Genomic DNA, 16,047 nt, shown 5'->3' on the forward strand with positions numbered 1-16,047 from the left:
TTCACTGGTCAAATACTTCATGTATTCTGTCATTTTATCAACCATTTCGTCCGTGCACAGCAACTGTCAGATCTCCCAGTGGAACAGGTTGCCAGCATTTTTCTCATGGGAAGATTGTACTATGAGATGTGTTTTTTTCTTTTTTCAGTCTCTGGCATATATTTATAATATTGCACGTAATGTACGCACTAGCTGCATATGAGAGTGTATATATATATATATATATATATATATATATATATATATATATATATATATAATGTATGAGAAAGACAAATAAGAAAAGAGCAGTGACCCCGCCCTGTGGGGGAGAACCTGCTGAAATATCAGTTCTTGTGAATGTTAGGAAACGCACAGTCTTCTTCAGCCTTTTAAAATAATTTATTGCTGTGTTCAATGACTGTATATGTGACAATACTATACTGCTGTATGTGAAAGTGACACTGTATTCATAGCAATATAGTGAGTTTTTTGTCATATTAAAAATATTTGCTAATATTAAAAAAAGTAGGAATTGACTGAAGTAGCAGCAGCATGGATTGAAGCTTCAGATATATTAAAATTGCGTTTATGTTCTAAATATTTCATTCACAAGCACATGGTAAAAAATGTCATGATTACAACAATCATCCACGTTGTAGGTATATTACTGGTATTTCAATATTGTTGCATCATCCAAACAGTTGCAGTTCGACCTAAAATAAAAAATACATATTTTTCGAACTCATGATCAAATATGTGCATCACGTCCAATGAATCCCTTGTCGATGGATTCTCAATTTGAATTTGAAACATAAGCGTACTCCACCAGTCACAATGAGTTTTCTGGATTGTTGACCAGACGAAATGAAGTCACTTGAAAATTACTTCAGGCTTATGATGAGCATTTGTCATTTATGACATTTCATGACTAAGTAATTTATCGGTTACTTGGGAGAAAAAAAGCAATGGATTTCATCGATGATACAATTGAGACTACAGGTTGCAGACTTTCATTCAACAGTTTGAAATTACAGAGGCTTCATTGGTGCTAATGGGAAGCTGCTTATCTTAAAACGCTTGATGATGAAAACACAAATTTGACCATAGAATATCTGATTTAATAACTTTTTTTTAAGCCAGGGAGGGAGACAAGGGAGCCAGTTACAAAATGACATACAGCAGAGAAAGACTCACACCATGTAAACAATGAGTCTGTTTTCATTCTGCTCAGATTTTGGGTATTGATACTGAAACATTTACATGGGGAAATTCCCTGCTGTGAATGTGTTCTTTAAAATAAAGCTGAAAAACACAATTAGATGATAGATGCTGCATGTCAACAGCCCAACACAAATATTTAAAGCTCAGAGATAAAGATATGCTATACTAACCAGCCCAAAAAAAGGAAACTATTGGAACTTCTGGCATCCTACACCAGAAATATGTAACTCTGCCACTCAGCACAACGCATTAATGCTCCTGGGAAGTGACGTTCACAGGTTAATTCCCATTTAAAAGCCTGTGCTTCCCTTGACACGATGCAGTCCAACGTCAGTTCATTTAAGCGCATCTTTATGTTTCCTGCTCCTCCTCCATCTCCTCTCTTTTAAAGGGGAGGTTGGTGTTTTCTGTGCCGATGTCCAGCACTTGCAAGTTGGACAGATATGCGAACGAGCTCTCGTCCACAGAGTCCACAGACAGGCGGTTAAACCTGAAAGGAGGAGGGGGGAAAAGAGAAAGGCATTTGTGAGGTGTTTTTCGCCACTTGACAGTGGATCAAAATTGACTTTGGCTGAAAGCTAAATGGTTTTCATGCAGAGGGGACAGTTGACAGACAGCAGGTGACATTTGCAAATTACATGTGTCTTCTGATCAGTACGGTGGGACCCGTTTATTGAACCCGCGTGGCACGCTATTTTGAACGCAGTCGCAGGCGCTTCACTCACTTAACATCAAAGCATTACTGAAACACAGTAATCACCTGCATCAAGGCTTATCTATCAGTGAAAATGCTTGCATATGTCGCCGATGAACTTTAACAACTTGCCAACATGCAATAAACATGCAATTAGTAACGCACACAGAGGAATACACTTCCCTCCCCCCTCACTGATGGAGAGCATTCTGGCAGCTCTGCGTTGAGCCTTAGGCCAAAGGCTCCCAGCTGTGGGGGGATTTTGGTGAAAAAAAATAAAAGAAATGTGGCAACAGCTGATATGAACACCAGGAAGAGCACGGCAGCCTGGAAGGGGTCAAGGCCTATAATTGCAAGCTGCAAAGCAACTGGGTTGAGGTCAGGCTGACAACCAAACAGAACAAAAGCCTTGAAACCTCTTCACTCTGCTGCCTGGCCGCTGCTTTCAGCTGCAGTGCTTGTGGGTATAAGCCTGCACTATGTGGAATAAACCAAAGTGGAAATTTTGCTGAATGCACAGCAAATGAAGAGATGGAGAGATTAGATAACGCACTGCAGTACTCTGCAAAATGAAGCTCGGTCAACTCATAGTAAATTTAGTTGATTAGCAATAGACCAGGATAGCAGGGGTAGTTTGAAAAGGTTCACTTTTATAAGGCAAAACCTCATTCACATAACTCTGAAACTATTTGTAAGATTGAAAGTAACTTTCTGCAGTTTAAACTATGGTTTGAGGAGTTAAAAGGTTTAATGTAATATCAGCTTTGTACGAATTTGCCAAGTTACAAAACTGTACAGTCGAAAACATATTTTACACCAAAATCCAAATCCAATTTCTGCAAAAGTCCGACACTACCTTCATATATTCAACCCACTTGTTTATTGGAATGTGAGCTTTACGCACTGTGAATGTCTTTCTTTCCTCAGACACTTTCACAGGAATCAAAAGTACAGAAATCCAATCCCGAAACTCCCTTTGAGCTATTAGTGAAAATGTGTTTTTAAAAGGCGGAAAGAACACGGGTGTGTGTCTTGCAGACTGCAGCTGTCCCTCTCAAAACAGCATAAACAAAAGCAACAATTCCCTCATGGACATTCTTTGGTTGCACTTGCATCATCATTTCGTGAGTGGAGAGCAATCCAAATGGAAAAAAGAAGCCTTGAGGACGGTGTAGAATTAGGCCCACCATGTCTCATGCAGCTACTTCGAAGAAAAACAGCTTGTCCAAACCATCACAGCGGATGAATGGAGTTTAACATCTGCTCAGAAAGAAAGCACTTATTTACCAGTAAAAAGACTGAGTCTAATAACTACAACCTTCTGATTGATAAGAAATGGTTTCTGTGTCCCCTACCGGAGGAAGATGCCTTTGATGTTCGGAGTGCCTTCAAATGCTGAAGCAGGAACACTGAAGATGCGGTTACTTTGCAGGTAAAGGTACTCCAGAGACTCAGGCAGGTCCGAGGGGATGTGTGACAGCTGGTTGGCAGACAGGTCTAGCGTCTAAAATTACAAGATGCTCAATGAATAATGAACACAATGAAATATTTTCTCTGATCCATGTGATGAATTCCTGTAAAAAGAGAAGAATTATACAGAAATATGCTTTAATATGTGAAACGAATATCCCTTTTCCACTGCAGAAACAAATCTAAAAGGAAATCGTTGCTGAGATTGTTTTGCACTGCAAACCCAAACACTTGGCTCGACCTGACTTGACTCAGACACATGGGAATCCAGCTCACCTCGGCAGTGCCATCAACACTTCCTGTACTAAACATATGCCCATACACAGGAGAATACCAAGGCAGGATAATAAAGCATTAATTGCTTTACTTCCACTTAATACTGACACATTCGCTTCATGTGCCCAGGACTCTTGTAGCCTATACTACTCAAATAATACTACTACTACTACTATAATACTCAAAAGTTTGATATATTTAGAGGTCTAACACAGTAAATACCATTGACTGTCTATAAGAAGTGGGCGTGGTAACCGTGACATTACTCATTGGTTAGGGGAATGCTGTTTTTAAGCCTCAAGTTTGGCATTCTGGACATCTTTAATCTTGTTTTTTGTATACCAGAAGTGACACAAGAGGGTATAGTTAGGTACAACTGGGTGCTCAATAAGACATTTTAGGCAACTAAAATGCTACTATTAACTTTTATCAACTGAAAACATACCTATGAAAAGGGCAAAGTCAGAGGGCAAAAACACAGACAGCACCCAAATGTGTCCTGTCAATGACAAGCTAACCATGCCCTACAACATGTCTGATGACCATTAGAAACATGCATACATCCAAAACGGTTTGTGAAACACAATGGAAGTGCAAGGTACGAATACCATACTAAAGCCTCACAAGAATCATAAAAGTCCAGGTTGCAGGTTAAGTTCCTGCAGTGGACAAGGGCTACAAAACGTCTTGCACTAACATCTGACATGTTTATTCCTCCCCCAGCCACTCACTGTGAGCGCACTGAGCTCCATCCAAGCTCCCTGGTATGCTGAATTCAGTTTCAGCTGGTTGTCGCTGAGGATGAGCTTTTGTAGCTTCTCCATGCCCGTCAATGCCCCGTCCGGTATAGAGTTCAGCTGGTTGTTCTTGATTTCGAGCACCAGCAGGCTGCGAGGAAGACCCACGGGCATCGATTGAAGGCTGTTCCCCGACAGATCCAGGGTTTCCAGAATACGCAGCTTTCTGAAGGCCTCACGGTGTACTTTGGGGCTGGTCAGTTTGTTATAGCTGAGGTTGAGCTCGGTGAGGGAGAACAACAGGGCCAGGTCATTACGGCTAATTTCGTTTATGAAGTTGTGGAGAATCATTAGGGTCTTGGCCCGCTTCGGCAAGCCCCTGGGAACTCGCTCCAGCAAGTTGTTGTACATGTGGAGAGTGTGCAGTTTCTTCAAGCCCTAGTGAAAATGCAAATTAAATGCATTACGGAAAAAGCTGTTGAGCATATCATCTCTTCCAGCCTTCAGTTACAATTGAAGACACAACCTGAAATGTCCATGTCTTTACACAGCTCAGCTATCATGTTCAAGATCCAAAAGGATATTACATTCAATAGACATGTACCTGGAAGGCAGTCGGGTGGATGGAACGTGAGCGCAGCTTGTTATTGTGGAGGAGCAGGTACTCAAGGTTTCGGACAGAAGCAAGAGAGTCTTCGGGGATACTATTGATGGAGTTCTTCTCCAGATGTAGCAGCACCAGATTGCGAGGCAGACCCTTGGGGACGACGCTCAGGTTGTTATTTGACAAGTCCAGACACTCCAAGCTGCTCAATTGGCTGCCAGGAGAGAAAACGAGAAGGAAAGATAGTCATTAAATCAGTTATGAGTGCTTTCTGTCAGATGTTGCAACACAGGAAACCGCATATAGTCTTTGTCGAGAGGATGCTTTTTTTTCTGGTAAACACTTGAAAACACATAAATCAAGGCTTTTTCTCATTCACACTAATAGCATCAACATGTTAGAATATGTCAACCCCTAGAGGTTTGTCTACCTGAAAGTCTCGTTGTCCATGCCATCATTGCTGAGGAGGTTGTCCTGGAGATACAACTCTCTGAGGTTTGGCAAGTTGCCAAAGGCCCCCGCTGGAATTTTCTCGATCTTGTTACTCTGAAAAAGAGCAATTCTTGCGCTATCATTTACCATATTAAGGAATCGAAGGAAACACAATGTATATCTTCCACCTGACATCTAAATACAAACTTAACAGGGGCTGGACCTTCAGATGAAGACGGTAAAGGCTAGAGGGCAAGTTCATTGGGACAACTCGCAGGAAGTTGCTGGACATGGTGAGAATCTCCAGCTTGTCAGAACCATTGAACGTATGGTCAGGAAGTCCTGCGTCAGTCAACTTGTTGTTGTGGAGATACACAGACCTAGAAGCCATGGTCAAGGGACATTGCCATGTATAAATGGACATTATTCCAAGAACAAGAAGTACATTTTACACACACACGCACATTCATACCTCAGTTTTGGTTTTTGGCCAAACGTATATGGGTAGATTCTTGTAAGTTGATTAGCAGCAAAATCAGCACTGACCAAAGAGGGTGGTAGGACTTTTGGTGCCGAGTTGAGCTGCAAGCACAAGAAAAGAAGCATGATGGTACATTGTTGCTCTAGAGATGGCAATGTCCACTGGTTGATAAGTCGATCAGTCCACCACATCGTTCCTGACTAAATTCTCTCAACCAATATTGGATCAATTGTCGTGTTTTTTTTTACATAAAGTCATGGTCCCTGGCTGATGTATCGTAATTACTTTGGTGATGCCCTGACTTTTAGTGCAACCAGGAGGTTAATGTTTGTAGGATCACTTAACCGTAAAAACACGCAGGGTAGACTCCACATCTACTCGATGGATTGGCTGTAGACCAGTGGTCTTGTTTTTGACCATGCATAATCACAAACTTTCCATAACCTTTTGTCATGGGTTTGTTGGACTCTTCTGTTGGAATCCTTGGTGTTTTTCAGTTTTCATTAAGGGCTTCTTTGATTATATCCAACTTAAAAAATTTAGACTGCGTTGTATCTGCATTTGCAGAACTAATGAACAAACCAATTATTTCCCAATTATTTATGCAAGGCAGAAACATTCGATATGGCAAACAAACTGTAAAAAGAACACAAAAGGTGCTAATTACCAGACAAAGCACAGCGGGAGTGGGCAGAGAACCAGAATATGGAGGGGAAAACTATGATTGGGTAACAAGACAACAAAAAGGCAGGGCGGACGAGGCTGGGCGTAAACAGGTGTACAAGGGATGACATGCTGGGCAAGGTTACAGGGTTACAGGATGACATCAATAACACACAGAGCAAGCACAAGCAACTCAAATTATTAAAAAAACACCAAGACAAACCCAACACTCCTCACAAAAACTGCGTAAATGGTTTAGGGTGGACATAATCTAAGTAACCCTTATAAACAAAACAACCAAAAGAATCCAACATAACCATGTCACCCTTACCAAGTTATTAGAGGTAGTTGCCCAAATTTAACCAAAACCTTAACCATAGATAGATGACGCAGAGAAAAGGATCATATGAACTTGATGTTTTGGAAGGCAGTAACAAACTACCTATTTTTTTGCATCATGTACAGTGTGCCCCTTAATATAAGCAAGGTTTTCTTCATTTTCGTCACTTGTACCGGAACAATTGTACAAAACAGCAAATCCGAGAAGCACTGGTGAGATTAGATGTTCACTTAGAGCTCTCTCCTTTATAACATGGTTTATGGATTAAAGCAGCATGGGTGTCTTTGAGGCTTAGTGAGCACTTTAAAATCCCCTATTCTTCCTGTATCCTGTTTGCCTATTCATCTCTGTGAAGGCACAAACAAATCTGTCCATCCTTTCTCTCTCGCTCTGTGTCCAAAAGGGTCAGTAACATTTTAGCCCTCACCAGCTGGCACAGCCATACTGGAAGTGATTACAAGCATAAGCTTGCATAGAGTGTATGAGAGGAGACTGCCACCTCTCCCCGCCAGCTGGCTTTATGTCAGTGTGTCGGAAGAGAATAGAGCTAAATTATTGTGAGATGAACACAGAAAAGATAACATTGCAGTCGAATCTTGAAAGCAGATTTGAGGTCAGCATTGAGAACAAACATATGAAAGTCGTTTGTGTGACTCACCTTGTTATTTGCCAAGTATAAATAAGACAGCTCTTCAAGCATCTCAAACCCTTCATCTTCAAGGCCTATAAAAGAGAAAAAACATACGGAATTACACATTAATTTACCTTGCACCACAAGCTGATCAAAAAAAGTATACGTGTGTGGTTTTCATCAAACACATAGTACAAATGAAAATGTCAAATCTTATGAAGGCATTTCCACAGAAACTGTGCTGAAGTTCTTCAAAAGCTCTGGAGACTAATCTGTGCAGAGGTAGAAATAACAAATCACTTTGGCTAATATAAATTGTTTTGCTAGGTCCAGCCCAATGATTCGTTGGCAACAGAGTTGAGCACCAACACTTCCCGTCGTAAAGATCTGCAGCTGACAGAGTCTCTTTAGAAAACGTTTGATTTCAGAAAACCTCTTAAAATAGTCTGCTCGGCTTAGTCCTGGTTCTCTCGTGCCTCCAGCACGTCCTGGTTCTCTCGGGCCCAGCAATACGACCTGGGCCTCCAGCAGCATGTTGTCAGTGTTGCCTCCCAGGAAGCGAGTGGGTTAGCTCCAGTTCCTACAACCGCAGATAAGTCTGATCTTGGTGCGTCCAGGCTGGGCACTCGTCAACATGATGTTGCAGGAAATCTCACCCGCTGTCAGGCATTAAGAGTATCCGCCATCGCTGTATAGAAATACCAATACCAATCTTCTTGCTGATGGTCTTGTTTACATATGTAGGCCATAGGGAGGCATCAGTATTAAATTGAGTCCGTTTCATAACTAAATGAGTTCCTTGTTGCAACATTGAATCCAGTTTGCTGATTTCAGAATCAGAATCAGAAACTGTTTATTTGCCAGGAATGTTTACACAAACGAGGATTTTTTCTTGGCTGAAGGTGCATACATTAGACATGAGACGCTAGTTGAGACAAACAACAATCAACGACAACAACAGTGCAATGGGTATTAAATTAAGTATAAGATTTGAACTATTTGGTTCAGTTCAGGACTTTAACTTTGTTTATAAGACCAATAGCTCAGCAACCAGCTACTTGCAGTGTTGCATCACTACTGATACACGTATCACTAACCTTTGGCCAGTGACTCTGATGATTCAGGTATGCTCAGTTCAGCTTGACTTGAACAGCAAAGCATTGATCAAAATACTGTAGGGGCAACTACATGGCAGGTTCAGAAGTCCACCCATGTGTTACAATTTGTGACACACATCCAGTCATTTCCTCTTTACAGTGTAGCCAGGTACACAATCTCATCCTATGGTGTTATCACTCATACTTATTTTTTTTTCCAATGGAGGATAATGATCAGTGTTTATCTGTCTGTTAGTCAGAATGATGATGACCAACTGGCGTTCAGCTACACCTCGAGCAGAAACAACAAAGGTGTTGTCAGAAGACGCAAACAATTGTTAGCTCTGGGTTCAATGTCTGTTGTGAATGACAGATGACAGACCGGGATTCAACATTTTCATCAATAATATAATTATAATTTATCACAATAATTATAATTCATCAATAGTAATAATTATAATTCATCAATTTTCGCAGGAGCAAAAGGGAAGGTCAAAGGGAAGGCATGGTTATTTCACGGCTTGTATATGGCTGTTATTTATGGGTGTTATGCAACACTGATAAAGCACAGCCATCCCCAACATAAGCATTAGCTGTTCAGCTCATTTCTTTCTGCCTTTTAAAGCCAGACTATCTGCTAAACATCCTGTTTTCTATCCCTGTTGGTTACCCTTCCCTCTCCTGGATGTGGCTATAGTCTGGAAGAAAAGACTAATATTATAGGAGCAGTTGAATTGGTGTAAGAATTGACTGCTGTGTAAGATTGCTCCAAATTGACTCAACATTTAAAGGCTCCTACTACAAAGCTGATCGACACACTCTGCTGAGCAGGACCTATGAGCACAAAACAGTATTACAAATATATCTGTAATCCGGTCCATCGCTGTACACCAGGTTCCTGCCAAGAGTTTAGACTGTCTGAGAGTGTGTACCATTGGTGGTAAGCCAGTTGTTCTGAAGGTTGAGCGTCTCGAGCTGATGCAGATGGGAAATGTGCTCCACTGTTATCTCTGCAATTTTGTTGTTCTGGCATTACGGGACAAAACACAGACAGCAAATACAAGTTCAGAAGAGCGTTTGCACTGTTGACTCGGTATTTTGTGAGCCGAACTTACAAAATGTGGACGTGCATGACTGTTTATGTGCATGTGCAGTTGTGTGAAAGACCTGCAGAGAGAGCTGTCGCGTTTTCTCATGCAGCTCAGCGGGAAACTCTGTGAGGTCGACTCCAGCGCAGTCCACTGCCCCTTCTGCTGTACAGCTGCATTCCGGAGGACATTCAAGCGTCTCGGATTTCGTCACCGCTGTTGCGATGGTGGTATCTTCCTCGTCCTCTTCCTCTGCTTCGAGAGGGGCCTGGCAACGCACCAACACCGAGGCCAAGAGCAGCACACTCAGGGCCTGCAGGAAGGAATGCTTGGGAAAGGCCATGTCCACTGCTGAGCTCTCCTGTTGCACAAGCACATGGACAGTGAAGTTAAAAACATCAGGAGAGCTTTGTTCCTGGAAGCAGGATGTTAAAGCCACAGTCTGCTACTTCCTGCCCATTAAAGCAGCAGTGGTAGGTCATTTTTATATTTTGAGACTTCTCAATCAATGTAAGTTATTATTATGTTAGCACCACTGAGGCTTTACTATGAAGTCTGTGTTGGGAGCAGCGTTGTGTTGCCAATCATCACTGTGGCGGCCATTTTAATGCGTACCGCTACCATTGCTATCGTCGTAGCAGGCTAACTTCGATATAAACTTTAGGGCTCTCAAGTGTCACGCATTGAGCGTGACTGTCACGCATTTCGGTCTTAAGTCACGCCTTCCCGCCACACATCGTATTTCTCACGCTGAAAAAAAACTCTAGGCTATTTAATGTGCCGCAGCGCGCAAATATGACGTGGTCGCGCTGCCCTCACCATGGAGGAATCAAGCACGCCTCCCGCGAATCCCCTGCCAATCAATAAAAAGAAATGGGCTACACGAATAGCCAATCAGAAAAACGTATCTGTTGTATTCTGTTGTATCTGGGTGAAATGTAATCCCGGCGCCTCACCCCCGGCCACGCCTCCGTCCGGGGGCGGCGCCGGGATTACATTTCACCCAGATAAATTATAGAGTAAATAGAGGGAGAGATGTCACTCTTACCTGTCTTAAAAACTTGAGAGCCCTGAAACTTAGCTGACTTACAACAAGTCTTGGACTCACTGAGGTGAGGTTTTGTGGTAACAACTTAAACGAGCAGTAGAGTCGTAACGTAACACTGGAATGCTTCAGCCACACATTCATATCACAGCGAAGGAAAGCACATTGCTATCGCCAGATGAGTGAGTACTTTGTTCGGCTCTTTTTCAGGATTAAAGCATGGTGGAAGTTAGCTAGCTAACTAGCGGACAGGTGGTTTGTGCAGGTCAAAAGTATTGGACAAATTGAAACGATTCATCATTCGGGGAACACAAAGGTATGCACCAAATCCTGTGGCAGTCCATATAGTTGTTGAGACATTTCACTTAAAACACAAAATGTCAACCTGCTGGTGGCTCGAGAAGGAAAGTCAGGGCAGTTGTATAAAGACAGAGTAATAATTGTAGGGGCAAATGATCTACAAGAGGATTTCCATTTTGATTAAACTGATCAAACGTGTTTTATGATAATACAAAAGGGCCATAATTATACTTCGGAAATCTTTCCTTATCAGTTGGAGATTTATACGTCTAAGAGGAAAATAAAATGTTCCTTCACTGCCTTTGTGAACATATACTGCGTTCCTCTGAATCGTCCGTGTGGGGCGAACCTCCTGAGGTAACTTTATCACACTCTTTGTCACAGCCATCCGGTTAAATTCAGCACACACATCGTGTTAGTCAGCTGCTAAGAGATGCAGGGATTCATCAAGGGTCAAACTCCTGTCAGCTGAAGCTCTGCAACTGACATGGTTGAAAACACACTCCATACACACTTGATAGCGCCCCAAAATATAATTGCTTAATTTCTCCTTGTTTGCCACCTGTTCGCTTTAAACACAGCAGCTACCTCAACCTTAAACTGGAAACTGTTTCATATTAGACAGCTCATCATGATGAGGGGCAAGTGTTTAGGCGGGATGCTGAGTGATGCTCAATGACAGGCGTGAGAAAAACAATCCTGCTTCAAGGCAAAAAAAAGCTGGGTATTTTAAAGAGGCACTGCATGGATTTGACATGTCAAAATCCATTTGGGAGTCAGAGGGTGTACTACTCTTAGTCAAGTGAAAAACAGTGAAAATAGCCTGTGCTCCATTACATATTAATTATGCTCAATTAGGATTTGCACAGTGTCTTTACACAAAGCTCCTTTTTCATGAAATAGACTAATGCTGACATGTGACAAAGAAAAGCACGGGTGTAATCATCAAATGAATTACGGCTGATTTTGATTAGCCGCTTCAGTTTCGGGTTCCTTGTATCGTGCATGCTGGCCCACCGACTCACTGGGATACTTGAGTAGAACAGAGCCACTGTTAATATGTTTTTTGCAACATTTCCTGCTATGACATGTCAAATTGTCCACTATGAACGGGATCTATTATAAGCAGCATACAGGAGAGAGTTATAGTATTCAATTCCTCAGGCACCGATTATGAAGCACTGCGAAGCAACGAATTACATTACTTTTACATTATGTAACTCTCAGTGCCTCAAGAGATGCTCTACCACTGTGGTCCAGAATGAAATGTTTAATATGAGATAGATTGTTATGAAATCTGTTGCAGACATTCATGCTCCCCACAGGGGGAATTCTAATAACTTTGGTGATTATCTGACTTTTTCTTCAGCGCCATCGTCGTTGCCAATAGCTGCAAAACTGATGAGAGTCCCATCGGCCTCGGCTACACTTTGTGACGTCCCTGTGTCGTGCCGATTAGAAAACGTTAGCCTGCGAACATGCTAAACATCTTGAACATGATACCTGCTAAACATCAATACGTTAGCATGCTGATGTTCGCTTTTATGCGGACACAGAGCGGCTCTCGTTATTTTTGAGGATCACATATGTTGTGTTCTTCCTGGCAACGCGAGTGCGCCACCGAAATATGTTCTTGCAGTCACAGTTTATCAACCCGTGCTCTCAAATTATTGATCCCCCGGTTTATCAACGCGCTCGCACACTTCATCATATCAATATATTCTTCTATAATATGACCCCACCCCCCATTATAGGAAATGAAGGATCCAGAGTTTCTTGGAGATTGACCCGTACCAGGGACTGAAATTCAGTATCTTCCACCTCTGTTTCCCCTTTAAGTGCCCCTATCAAACACTAAATCAAGTGTAAGCAAAACACACATGTTTCTGTTTACCACAATTTCACTATGACTATGTGCTGCATCATTTCACTTCAAATAATTTCAATCCACCAACACTGGTCGGGCCTCGCAGGGCCTATTCTAACTGTACAAAAAAGAAAACTGTATCATTACACCTAAAAAACATATCTAACTGATTGAGGGTTTGCAATGTTACGCACCAGGCCAACAACAACAACAACAGGCAGCCGGTTCTCTGTCCTCTCTTATCTCTCTCTCTGCTGTGGCTGAAGCTTCAATCCTCAGCAACTGGAAAGGCCAATTTGAAAAAAAAGAGCACAAGAGTCAAATGCTTTCAAATTAATTCACACAGAAGCATTTAGAGGTATTTATAGTACACTCTTCAGGTATATATTAAATGGATTAACATGAATCTAGGCCTTTTTTTCTTTTATTTTTTTGAAATGGCAAAGCCAGGAAAAGGCCCTCTAATTGGTGGATAGAAATATTCCAAGGGTGCACTCAAAGCAGATGTCTAAAAGCCATCTATCAGCCTGAGGTAAAGTGGCACAAACACCAACACACACACACACACACACACACACACACACACACACACACACACACACACACACACACACACACACACACACACACAGAGACAGAGAGAGAGAGCGAGAGAGAGAGATAAAAGCAGCATGCACAGATGCAAGGATGCTGAGCATTTTAAACATCATCTTCTTGTTTTCATGCGTCTCAGCTGAGCAGACGTCGTGCAGTGGTTTACCGCGCTGTTAAGTGGTCTGGATCTGGTCTGAAATACACATGCCACATTGTCATGCATGGATGAATGACCCTGACACTTTAAACTCTAAGCTCCACACAACACAGCGAGACATCGCAGCCACCCGTAAAACACGCAGCAGGAAAGTCCGCCAAAGCAAGGTTCTGGCCCACTGCCTTACCCCGTCCGACCAACGTTTGCCGAAACGCACCAAAGTCTGACGTCCAGTCCAAACGCAGGCTGTCCCATAGCAGACGAGGAGTCACACAGCCACACCAGACACCCTCCAGATGTGGGGAGAGAAAGAGCGTGGGAGAGGGAAAGTTAAGAGACAGAAAGGAAGGGGAATGGGCGAGAGTGAAAAGGAAGGGAGTGAGTAAGAGAGACGGTTCGGACCTGAATTGGAGCCAAAAACACACATTCTTTCCCTCATATTTTTTTTCCCGGGAATTGACTCGACCAGTTTTAGTGTAGTAGGTTTGTGTTGTGATAACTTTGTAAATTTTCCAACAAAAACATCCCACATGGTTTCAGGTGAGATTATAAATCACAGGGACTAGAGGCCTCATCACTTCAATCTGGTCTGAAATACACATGCCACATTATTCTTGGAATAAACAGTTTAAAACATAGTCTTACTCTCTACAAAATAGATTATTAATAAAGGTTGTAATCTAGGTGGGGAAAAAAAGCTGTGCCTCTTATTTGTTGACCTGTACGGAGATAACTTTAATTTGGGGAAAAGACATGAGTTGTCCCAATAATTCCAGGAATAAATAAAAAAAAGTGTAAGAGTAGGCTGCCATAAAGGGGCGTCGGGACATGATCTAATGTCCCACGTGTTTCTGGACCAGGCCTCTTCTTCAACAAGCTCGACTCCCGTCCAGTGTGTGAAAATCTGCAGCCATTACCATGCATTAGCACAGTTCACTAAACCCACACTTTTACATGCAGAAAAGTTCTGGGATGATTCATCACAGTGAGCAGTCAAAATATGCTTAAACAAAATATGTATTTGTTTTGGTTTTCTCACTTCCACACCTCATTTCGACCTTCTGCTTCTGATAAAAACAATTAGAGCAACCATGAAAGCCTTGTTTCTCATGTCTAACACCACAGTTTGTTTTGTTTTGTGTGTGTGGAAGGCATTCGAACAAATCGGTTTACAAAGCCTAAATCTATTAACTACATATTCAAAATTGGGTTAGTCTGGCATTTTGACGTCCGTACTATATAAATTATTTTTATGTGATCATAAGAGGGGTGGATGAGAGGATCAATACCACTTTTTTGTCTGTACAGTAGGAATGTGACGCTTGGCTTAGCTTCAAGAGTGGAAACAGGTTGAAACAGCTAGCCTGGCTCTCTCCAAAGGAACATTGCCTACCAGAACATCTAGAGCTCAATTCTTAACATAATATCTTGTTCATTCAAACTGTACCAAAACCGAAGAGATAGAACAAGTTGTTATTTTCCGGGATGCTATTTTTGGGCCAGGAGCAGTGACTTCCTGGAGTCTCTGCTGATTCCCTCCCAACCTCACGGTGAAACCAGACTGGCTGTTTTTCCAGTCTTTAAACTGAGCTAAAATGAGCTAAACTAAACTGAGCTAAGCCAAGCTAAAATAAGTGAAGCTAGGCTAAGCACCGGCTGCATCTTAATATTAAACGTTACTGCAGAGATGTGAGTGATATCAGTCTCACACTAAAAGTATTTCTTTAATTTACATGAAAACAGCATTAAAGCTAGCTGGTGAGCTAAGCACGGCTAGCCTTAACTAAAGCTGAAAACGAATTACTGATTGGATTCTTTTTCTTTGAAGATTTACGGAAGGCAGAGAGCAGTATCGGCATTTCTTTTTGTATTTTTGAAGGTCCTATAATTACATTTCCAACCATAAAAAGGCTTAAACTGTATCTGTTATGGGGCTTTGCACAGCCCGTTTAATTGCTTCTGCAGGTCTTAACTGAGGTATAAAAAAACCAAAGCAAAATAAATCCATGTTTTAGAATTTTGAAATGATGTACAAAAAAGGTAAGTGTTAAGTTTTTTCCTATTTCTATGGGTCCCTAATTTACCCAGAGGCGTCCCTGTTTTGTGTATGTCCTAGAAAGCAGATGATATTAAATAGATTACTTCGATCTCAAGAAAAAGGCTGCACTATCTATTACTAATCGATGAGAAGAATGCTAAAAGTGTTTTGAAGGAAAAAAAAGAAGCTGTTATTTAAAAGAAACCTCTAAGTGCTCCCTTCATTGGAATCCGGGATGTGGAAGTGCACCACATCACAGTGTAGAAATACATCCTACGTTTATCTATCTGTCTGAAATTGAAGCCTCCATTGTTGTCTTCTAGAATATAA

At 41.8% G+C, this 16,047-nt stretch overlaps 1 protein-coding gene across 3 annotated transcripts; it reads right to left on the reverse strand.

Moving 5' to 3' along the window:
- Positions 1 to 371: 371 nt before the first annotated feature.
- podn (podocan) lies at positions 372 to 14,029 on the reverse strand. 3 transcript variants are annotated; one of them, XM_079220406.1, is made up of 12 exons: positions 13,867 to 13,913; positions 13,123 to 13,210; positions 9,796 to 10,077; positions 9,561 to 9,654; positions 7,559 to 7,623; positions 5,889 to 5,998; positions 5,640 to 5,796; positions 5,415 to 5,530; positions 4,985 to 5,198; positions 4,375 to 4,818; positions 3,253 to 3,401; positions 372 to 1,693 (listed from the first exon to the last, which is right to left on the reverse strand). In XM_079220406.1, exons 3-12 carry the CDS (start codon positions 10,057 to 10,059, stop codon positions 1,555 to 1,557), a joined length of 1,752 nt encoding a protein of 583 aa, XP_079076532.1. In that variant the 5' UTR covers positions 10,060 to 10,077; positions 13,123 to 13,210; positions 13,867 to 13,913; the 3' UTR covers positions 372 to 1,554. The 3 variants fall into 3 exon arrangements, with proteins under 3 accessions (XP_079076532.1, XP_079076534.1, XP_079076533.1); XM_079220408.1 differs by lacking the exon at positions 13,123 to 13,210 and having other exon boundaries at positions 13,897 to 14,029; XM_079220407.1 differs by lacking the exon at positions 13,123 to 13,210 and having other exon boundaries at positions 13,867 to 13,965.
- Between the last annotated feature and the right edge of the window lie 2,018 nt (positions 14,030 to 16,047).

This window comes from Taurulus bubalis, assembly GCF_910589615.1.
Source record: "Taurulus bubalis genome assembly, chromosome: 7".
Classification (NCBI taxonomy): domain Eukaryota; kingdom Metazoa; phylum Chordata; class Actinopteri; order Perciformes; family Cottidae; genus Taurulus; species Taurulus bubalis.